General features: G+C 38.1%; 1 protein-coding gene across 1 annotated transcript in view; it reads right to left on the bottom strand.

Moving 5' to 3' along the window:
* The window catches only part of DNAH11 (dynein, axonemal, heavy chain 11), a 384,221-nt gene that overhangs the window by 146,348 nt on the left and 227,129 nt on the right, over window positions 1-10,744 (bottom strand). The window contains exon 55 of the mRNA XM_011944208.1: window positions 4,113-4,274. Within this exon, the coding sequence (XP_011799598.1) occupies window positions 4,113-4,274 (162 nt within the window). The remainder of the gene's footprint in view (window positions 1-4,112; window positions 4,275-10,744) is intronic.

Here is a 10,744-nt window from a genome sequence, read left to right as displayed (position 1 = left end):
GTCCCAGCTACTCGGGAGGCTGAGGCAGGAGAAAGGCGTAAACCCGGGAGGAGGAGCTTGCAGTGAGCTGAGATCCGGCCACTGCACTCCAGCCTGGGCCACAGAGCAAGACTCCGTCTCAAAAAAAAAAAAAGAAAGAAAGAAAAAAAAGAAATCCAGCTGCCTCTTTTATAGCAAGAGGACAAAGCAGGAGATGGTGTGAATGGTGTGGCTGCTTCTGATGAGGCCAGCACCTAGAGAAAAGCCTCAAAACTACAAACTTACAGTGACAGCTCCATTTAAGTCAATTACACTTTCAGCTGAATATCCATGTCCAGATTCCTAGGCAGCTACAAAGTCTGGACCCTACTTATGAGGTTGAGGCCTGAAGAATGGGGAAGGATGTTTACAACTACTTGGGTCTTTCCTCAGCCATCTGAAGATATGCTTAAGTCTGGGCAAGACTGCATTCATTAGGAATTATTTCAAAAATCCAGAGCTGGCAGCCAGTGGGAGGTTTTTCTACACGGATGTGCACCTCCCGCATGCTCTGGTCACAGACAGGACTGGGTTGGTAAGAGGGCCTGATGGAACCGCTCCAGACCTCATAAGTCTTAGAAGATTTAGGCAGAATCAAGATAAATTTGGTTGCATTTGTTTTTGTCTTAATATTTTTAAATGGCTTCAATATTCCTTAGAATGAGAATTATTTTCCTCAAATTCACACAATTTCTATTGCATAAGGTTATCTTTCTACTTTTTATTCATATTGAATAATTCTAATTTATATTTCAAGGAAAGAACTGTGCTTAAAGTCATTAATATAATAGAAACTCTCCTAATATAGCTATCACTGACAAAATGTTGTTTTATACCCTTTGTGTTTGGCATGCCATTTTAAAAATGAATTTACAGACCATTGAAGAAACAAGTCTTTAAATATAGCAGTAAAATAACTGTCCTCTTAGAGTGGACTTTCTCACAATCAGTTGTGGAAAACAGTAGTAAAATATTTCCTTCACAAGCTACCAAACTCTTCAACAATTGAAGGAGTGATTGCATGGGGAATAACTGCTTTTCCCTGAAAAAGCTGATGATACAGAGTTTGTGTCATTACTTTTAAGTGGCACCACATAAGGACAGAGGATTTTAACTCATTGGTTGGTCAACGTGCCCCCAAAAGATGACCTCTTTCACCTTGCTCAGATCTACTCTACACCATCCAACAAACATCTCACTCCTTCACCAGACAGCTCACTGTTTCATTTCCATTCAGTAACTTCTCCTTTCATCTGGTCCCACTTTCAAAGACGTTTATGATTCATTTTACCTTGAAAAGCAAAAACATCACTTGTTTTTCAACACCCCAGCTTCTCTTGAATTTTCGTTGTAGAACCTATGTACTAATCACTAAGGTCTTCACCCAATTCTCTCTCCAGTGAGCTTCTCGCAGCCTTTCCAACACTGTTGCCAGGTTTACCCAGAGGGCTTTTCCTTCTCTCCCTCCTTACACACCTCCTCCCATCTCCATTTCAAAATCTCCTTGGAGAGGTAGTGTGTGTTGACAAAGTCTTCAGATAAACACTTAAGCGTCAAACTGTTTTGGTCATTACTCGTCAGCTGTCATTTAGTTCAATATGAGGCAAAAGAAAAATAGCGCAAACATTTATTTAGATGCAGTCAACCCGTACCCCTGGGTGCTGAGTGTGTACTGATGGAAAATTACATGTCAACACACACAAAACTGCTTGCCTTTAATGAATCCTTTCTCCGTGGCCAAAGGTGGTCACCTTGTATAAGTACCTTATGCTCAGCAAGTGAGGTCAATAATTAAGAAGTGCCTAAATTATGCCGATAACTTTCAGTCTTAAAAAAGGAAATTAAAACTAAAAGAGTGATCAAATTGTGCTCATTCAAAAAACTTAAAAACTGTTTTTGACCTCTACAGAAAAGACACCACACGTTTTTAGAAGACCATGGACACACTGTACTCTGAATTAGAATTATTGCTCCTGCGCAACAAATTAGGAAGGTAGGGAAGTTAAATAAGCACTTTGCACGGAAATGAAATCATCTAATTTGTTTTGAGGCACAATTCAGTTCATCAGAAATAGTAAAGTGCTTTTAAAATTCCTATTTGGCGCTCAGCATCCTATAGGAGGCGTTATGACACCATCAGATCGAGCTTAGCACCTGACGGGAGCCCTCTGCACTTAACGTGATGCAAGTCCTGCCTCATCCAGCAGATGTCAACGGTCACTGGCATATCAAAGCTCCTTTAGCTGTTTTCAAAGTGGCGACCACCTGGACAAGAAAAAGCCTGCAAAGAGCAGCAAAGGGAAGGCACTTCAAAAGGCACTGTGCCAAATGCCAATTTAAACCATGCTACTAGCTCTAATTTCCTACCATTTCAGAAAGCAACATGCAGAAACAAAGTGCTCTGGTCCCTTTCTCTTCCTTGCCAAACCAGCCTGATAAAACAGAACGTTGCTATCAGAAGATACATAGTGACTCTCTCCCTGTAATAAAGCAGCATTTTGAATCCTTCTTGTAACTATCACAAGATAAAATGATGCCCTAGAGAATTCCAGAAATGCAACAGACCTGGAAATTGCATAAGAAATTTGTGTTAATATTTATGACAATTATTTGTCATATTTAATGATTTTCCAGATGTTAGAGTACAAAATGTTCCTGGCAGACTTTAGAAGACATAATTTCTTATTTTCATTTATTTGTGGAAATGTTTTAAGTGTAAGTGTAGAGGAGAGAAGGAGAGGGGAGGTAGTGGAATATCCTAAAGCCTCTTCCATATATATAATATATGTGTGTGTGCATATATATATGTGTATATATATGTATTTGTATATGTGTGTGTGTATATATATATATATATCTATCTTCCAAGTTAGACATTGCTTGACAGCTCTTCCCTAGCAATCCAGCACCAAATAATTAGATTAATAAACATTTCAGGAAAAGACTAAAGGAGAAGAGGTCTCCCTCCACAAAATTCTGTAGGTATCGGTGAATACCTGCATGTGTACTTACTTCTATAGCTGCTTTTTTTTGTAGTAGAAGCAAAGGAAAATGATATTATGAACAATAAAGCTAGCTGCATACAAACAATTAAATATGTAAATATGACCAGGTTTTTAACCATATGGCTGCCGAACGATACAATATACAACAAAATGTAAAAGGATGGCTTTGGAAAGGTGGCAGTTATGCCTTTTGGAGTAAGGGTGGGACTATAATGGGTTGTACCTGTTCATGATAATCTTTCAACTAGAAACAGACATCATTCCTTACATATCTCCAGTTCTGTGTTTGCCTCTGAGAGTCACTTTCAGTGTCTGACCTATTCTAGGAACATTTCACCTTATCACTCAATGGAATGAGAAGACAAAACTCCCTGGGAAATGTCCGCAATCACTTTTCCAAGCTATGTAATCAGAGAGGCACTAGACATGAATATAACTTCATCTCCAGGAAATCTAAATGATAACCTCATATCTACATCCTTTTTCCCTCTGAATCTGAATGTTTGAAGCTTTTGTTGTTTTGTTCTGTACAACCATTTTAAAATGCCATGGGAGGTACAAATTTCATCATGAAGAAATGACAAATATAACCCACAAATCTGTAAAACAATAAGCAGATATATTATTTGACTTACTGGTTATGGGATATGGGGGCTGATTTTTCAACTATCGATACTATGAAAATAATCACAATTCATTGCCTTATTTGGTTAAGAAGCAAGCAGTGTATGGCTACGGTGACTACATTTCTGTTTGGGCTTTTAGTTTGGACTTAAAGGATTTATAATCAGTAAGTCCCATTATGATTCAAGGAAGTAATGATCCTGAGCTTCCAGTGCATGAGTAAGGACATACTCAAGTGCTGTGTGCATGCCCGTGTTCACACACGTGTGCACATCCTCCTCAATATGTATGGCGGAAAAAAGGTCAGCCATCATATTCCTTAGAATTATTCCTACACTTATTTCCATTAATAACTTTCTGATAGGAGATGTAGTTTGGAAAGTACTTATCTACTGAGGATTTTCAGTGTGTGTGTGTGTGTGTGTGTGTGTGTGTGTGTGTGAGATGCAGGCTGACACAGCATACCTCAATTCCCTTGGTTTCCTCAATGAACCTCCTGCTGACGGAGACCAGAGCCTCCTGCGGCCACGCATGAAACCAGTCAATAGCCGTGCAGTTAACTATGGCTGGGAACTTCCGAGCTCTAACTCTCAGCGTGTGACCAACCGGAGAGAAACACAAAATGATCTGTGGAGACATGGGGGCAAGGCAGAAATAGGCGGGTGATGAGTGAGCAGAGAATTACATTGCAGTCTTAGACAATGAGAGAAAGGAGTGCAGCCAACCATGACATTAAACTACCCTAAAGCCCTAGATTGTGGACAGCAACATTAACCTCCTTGCTAATCAAAGTATAAACCTGTCCAAAGAGGCTGCTCAACTGGACACACAGAAACACTGCTGTGTGCTTTCCTTAAAATTTGTCTCCCTGTGCTCAAACATTTTTGATGATTATCACTAATGGAGGAAAATTTTATTCATTTACATTACACAAGTAACATTATAATAAAAAATAAAAATTCAAAAGAAATCACCATGATACAATAATACCAATGTTTTCATCTTCTGTTCCTTCCATTTTGTAATTCATCAGGCTCCATAAAGCTGCATAATACACTTTATAAACAATGTTTTATCATCTTTAATGTTTATGTTTCCATTTAAAATGAAATACATCTACCTGAGCTCCCACTTCAGATTTTTAAAGGAATTAAAAATTCTGTTTATACTATCACACTCATCTTTAAGAAAAAAAATCAGTTTAAATATTCTCCTGCTGAGAATTTTTTAAGTTTCTGCTGTAAATCTAAAGTTTTGTATAGTTATGTAATGATTTAAAAGTTAATTTAAATATAAATGTATTTCCATACTTTCTTTAGGGACACAAGGGATTCTGTCAGGAGTCGCGAGGGTGGCTATGACATCTGGCTATGACAGTGGGTCACAGAAACTCAGTGAGAGAAGCACCTGGTCAGCTCCTGTGTGTTTCAGAAGGTTCATCAGAGACACCCTGTGTAAACGCTAAAATAAAGCAGGTGTTCAGGGAGCATCCTTTCCTTCTCTGCTTTTCTTCTCAAGTCCCTGTGTACGTGAGGATACTAGGAAGAGAACTGTCAATCGGGGTAAGGTCTGAGAGGGAGAATCTTGGTTTCCTCTTCTCTAGAAATGGCTCAGACCTGATGATATCAAACCCCGTGGCTGCCTCTAAGTCTCTAACACTTTGAGATCAGGCAATTGATGAAATCATTTTTCAAAGGATGTGATTTTTTTTTAACCTACAGCATTTAAAAAATCCATGTCATAAAAAATTCCAGCATATATGAACCCATATAGTATCTCATTTAACAAGTGTTTTATGTTTATTTTATATGCCATGTGTATTCAACATTCAAGCTATATAAATATTAAGATCAAAATGTTTTCTTTTATTGTTCAAAAAACATGAGATCTACCCTCTTACATTTTTAAGTGTACGGTACAGTTTTGTTAACTGTAAGCCCAGCGTTGTGCAGCAGATCTCTAGAACTTTTTTACCTTGCATTACTGAAACTCTACACCCATTGAATGGAATCTATTTCCCCTCCCTCCAGTTCTTGGTAACCACCATTCTACTTTCTGTTTCTAGGAGTTTGACTACTCTCAATACTGCACATAAGCAGAATCATACAGTAATTGTCCTGTGACTGGCTTATTTCACTCAGCATGATGTCCTCAAGGTTCATCCATGTTGACATATGACAGGATTTTGTTTTACAGATGAAAATATTCCATTGTGTGTATGTGTGTGTGTGTGTGTGTGTGTGTGTGTGTATATCACATTTTCTTTATCTAGTTGTCTGTTGATGGACATTTTTGTCGTTTGCATGTCTCAGCTATTGTGAATAACGCTGCAGTGAACATAAAAGTGTAGATATCTCTTCAAGATCCTAGTTTCAATGTCCTTGGCTATATATCTAGAAGAGGGATTGCTGGATCTTATGGCAATTCTGTTTTCAATTTTTTGAGGAACCACCAGACTGTTTTCCATAGTAGCTGCAGCATTTTACATTCCCACCAATAGGGCACAAGGGTTCCAATTTCTCCACAGCTTCACCAACACTTATTTTCTGCTTTTGTTTTTTTAATAATGACTATCCTAACCTATGTCAGGTGATGTCTCATCGTGGTTTTGATTTGCATTCCCTGATTAGTGATGTTGTGTATCTTTTCCTATATCTGTTGGACATTTGTATGTCTTTTTTGTTTTTTTTTTTTTTTTTTTTGAGACAGAGTCTTGCTCTGTTGCCCAGGCTGGAGTACAGTGGTGCAATCTCAGCTCACTGCAACCTCCGCCTCCTGAATTCAAGTAATTCTCCTGCCTCAGCCTCCTGAGTAGTTGGGACTACAGGTGTATGCCACCACGCTGGGCTAATTTTTGTATTTTTAGTAGAGACAGGGTTTCACTATGTTGGCCAGGTTGGTCTCAAACTCCTGACCTCATGATCCACCCACCTCAGCCTCCCAAAGTGCTGGGATTACAAGTGTGAGCCACCACACCCGGCCTTGTATGTCTTCTTTAGAGATATGTCTACTCAAGTCCTTTGCCATTTTAAAATCAGATTTTTAAACTTGAATTATAGGAGTTCCTTATATATTTTAAATATTAATTTCTTATCAAATATACAGTTGGCAAATATTTTCTCCTGTTTCACATAGGTTGTCTTTCATTCTGATCATTTCCTTTGCTGTATAGAAGGTTTTTAGTTTGATGTAGTACACTTGTCTGTTTTTGCTTTTGTTTCCTGGGATTTTGACGTCATATCAAAGAAATCATTGACAAGATGAATCTTCTGAAGAGTTCCCCTATATTACATTTAAGTCTTTAATTTATTTTGAGTTGATTCTTCCATAGGTTGTAAGATAAGGTTCAATTTCATTTTTTGCATGTGGTTTAATGGTTTTTAATGTTGCATAAGCTGACCGATCATTTTTTCATTATGTAAAATTCTAATTACAAACTAAATAATTGCTGCAATATTTAATGTGCTTAAAAAGTCTTAGTTAAAATGCATAGTTTTTACTTATATCTCAATTCTTAGGTTTCTTCTATCAGCTTTCCCCCATACTTGAATATTTATCCTTTCTTCCCAAGAAGTTGGTTTCCCACACCCAACTTACCTGTCATATGTGCCAATTTTAGACATGTCATTTACACATAATGTTAGCAAAGGCAGAGGAAAAAAAGCATCTTTTATTTGACAAGATCCCAAGTATTTCCATCACTTCTAATTTCCACGCTTGTAACTGGCATAGTATCCGATCTTAGGAATGTGTTAGAAAATACTGTATCTGAACCATATTTGTTCAACCTCAGACAAAAACGCTTTCCCTGAGTTACTTGAGTGATAAGCCTTCGTTATTGCTATGGTTTGCCTCTGTGTCCATACCCAAACCTCATATCCAGTTGAAATCCTCATAATCCTCATGTGTCGAGAGAGGGACCAGGTGGGAGGTGACTGGATCACGGGGGTGGTTTCCCCCATGCTGTTCTCATGAGATATGATGGTTTTAAAAGCATCTGGCATTTCCCCTGCATGCACTTCTCTCTCCTGTCGCCATGTGAAGAAGGTTCTTGCTTCCCCTTCTGCCATGATTATAAGTTTCCTGAGGCCTCCCCAGCCATGTGGAACTGTGAGTCAACTAAACCTCTTTCCTTTATAAATTACCCAGTCTCAGGTATTTCTTTATAGCAGTGTGAGAATGGACTAATTTTTTATTGAAAAATAATATAGAATGGTCACTTAGAGAAATATTTTTCTTTTCTACAATTTTATTATTGAAGATATTTTCTCCTATGTTATGTACTATTGCTTAAATAAGGATCCTTACAACACTATGTAAAATTGCATATTGTGAGTGGGCCTGGGAGGGTGGCATGGAGACCAGTTGTTCTCAAAGAACTGTCTAGGAGCTGGTTAGAAATGCATATCCTTGGACTAATGCTAGACATAAATAATCAGAAACTCTGGGGGTGGGACTCAGCAATGTGTGCCTTCAACAAACACTCTCAGGTGATTCTGACACCCACAGTGACAGCCTGATAGTTTTAAATTGTCTACAGGAATGCTTAAATGAAACATTGACTTTTTCCATGTTTTTGCAGTTCATTAAATATGCATAGAATCTAGGTCTCTACACACAGAGTAAGATGAAAAATTTAGAGAATTTTAAATACATAATTATACGTAATCTAAATTCTATCAGCTAAACTAGACTCTGGGAATTAAATTACAGAAATATACTTGTTCATTAGTAATTCCTTTGAAGGGAAAGGAGAGTGTCACGCTAGCCTTGAAAGTGCAGTAATTGACCCAATTCACTGCTCAGTAATTTCTAGTTTTGCTAAAAATTGAGCATAAAATTTCTCCTGCCATCCAGCTTTCCTTGGTAGTGGTGTCATGTGAGATTTTTCCAGAAACCCATGCTAATGTCTGGACACCACTGGTTATTCTGCTCTTTTCTAAGACAGTTTATACAACTTTACAGATAAACTGAGGTAAACCCCAGTTGTCACAAGGAACATTACTGTGAGGGAAAAATCATTCCAAATAATTTTCCCATTATATTTCCCTTAATTTAATGAAAGCTTAATATAGCAAAGGGCTTATAAGAAGTAAAAACAAAATAAATAATTTTAAAAGGGTGTTATATTGTCTATAATTTAACTAGTAGTATAATATGCATGTGAATAGTCATTTTATTTTACACCTTAGGGGCTGTTGGTTAATATCTGGAATACACCACCAAGGGCTACATAGACTGGTGGGGAGGTGGCTAATCAGTCTTGCATGGACTCTAATGGAAGCCCACACTGCAGAGCCAGCTACCAGAAGCTCTTAGCCAACTACTTCTCTTATCAACATAAATGTTTGGTTAGGCAGCATCATGGATGGTAGACATGACTTTTCACTGAGGAAATAAGTAATGTTCAAGATACATGAAGCAAAATCTCCCCACCAAAAATGTGTGCATAGCTCTGCCAAGGTATGAACAAAATTTAAAAATCTAAGTATCAAGGTATTCCAATAATTATATTTTGGACAGTGGCCCTTGGGATTTTGGAACTTGACCAGTCCTGTGGTAAACTGCTTAGAAAGAGTCTAGCCTTTTGATGTGATTTCAACGAGATCAGCTGAATCTTTCCATGAAAATATTGCCACATCTGCCCCAAAGAAACCTCCAGGGATGGGCAACCCAGGTCCCCAAAAGAACAGAGCTGGGATTTCACTAAGATTATAGGGCAGGTTGTAAGGCTTCTGTGTGTGTCTCCTTATTATCAGCAATCAACTCTCTGTAGGAGGCTTCAGTCTGAGACATCCTTTCCTGGAAGCATCCTTTCCTGGAAGTTGGGAGATTCAGGGAAAAAGTCCTCTCCCTCACCCAACAGATGTCATGTACCTTGAAGTACCTAAATTCACTGAACTGCACCGTCCTTTCTCCTCCCACCCCCACCAAAAAGTTCTTGACAATTGCAAGTGATCAAACTGGCTTAAGTTAGTTTCCAACAGTGGGATTAGAAAGGAAAGTCAGTGGGAAAAAAAAAAAAAAAAGTTAAAAATGCCTCTGGCAGCTGTGCTTTTTTTCTCAAAGCAAATTCTCACAAGTAAAAAGCAAACCCTGAAATCACTATCTACGTACTTCCTGCAGCTCTAACATTTGGATGTCAGGAACTTGCTTTTGGAATTCATACCATAGAATTTTCTATTCCTTTTTTTTCTTTTGCCCACACAGGTGTTATGACTCATTTGCAGGAATCCTCTTTTCCCCGTGCTTTGTAATATGTTTTTGTTTCTTTTAGATAAGATCTCATCGTAAGTACATATTTATTTGTATATCACTAATGGGACTCAGTCCATTTCATCTGGTAATGAAAATGTGAATTGCTACAGTCACTCTGTATTTTTTTTCCAGTTGATATAGTTTATTCTCAGATGGTAGTAACCCTACCACATATTTACTTCAGAAGCTTCTGTTCATCACTTACGTTTGCATTTATCCTCAAAAGTCTCAGTATTTTTCAAGAATAATCCAATCTAAATCTGAGGAAACCCTTGCAGGAATGGAGGTTTAGTGCGGAAAACCTTCCCAGGTTTGACTGCTTCAGTGTCACATTATTATGGTCCTCATATCTTCCTGTATCACTCCCCCCATCTAATTACCTTTCAATTTCAATTTGTTCTTAAAAGATCCAATAGCTTCAACATGTGCACACTCAATACATTTTCTTTTTATTTCCCTTTTAGATAGCACACAATGAACTCATTCCCATAGCCTTTGACTTGTGTAAATACTGGACATTACAGATTTTTGCTAGAAGAATGTTTGACATCAGGGAGTTTTAGTTAATTTTTCTTTCTTTTTCTGAACAAAAGTCTCCTATTCACAAAGAAAACTGTGTGTGGAATCCCAACAGATAGCAAAGAGCAAACCTATTCCTGAGGGGGAAGACAGGAAGCAGAGCCCTTGTCTCAGCTGCCGTGCTTGTCACCAGGGCCTGCACTGGTCACAGACTGCGTTCCAAGCCAGTCTCTAGCCCCATAACAACGTATAAGTTTTGTTTTGTTTTTTAAGAAAATCAGATGCCTATTTTTCTTTCTTCTGGCTGGGGCTGTATTTGA

This window comes from Colobus angolensis, unplaced genomic scaffold, assembly GCF_000951035.1.
Source record: "Colobus angolensis palliatus isolate OR3802 unplaced genomic scaffold, Cang.pa_1.0 Scaffold229, whole genome shotgun sequence".
Classification (NCBI taxonomy): Eukaryota; Metazoa; Chordata; class Mammalia; order Primates; family Cercopithecidae; genus Colobus; species Colobus angolensis.
The sequence above is the reverse complement of the archived record's forward strand: the minus strand, read 5'-3'. Positions and strand labels throughout refer to the sequence as shown.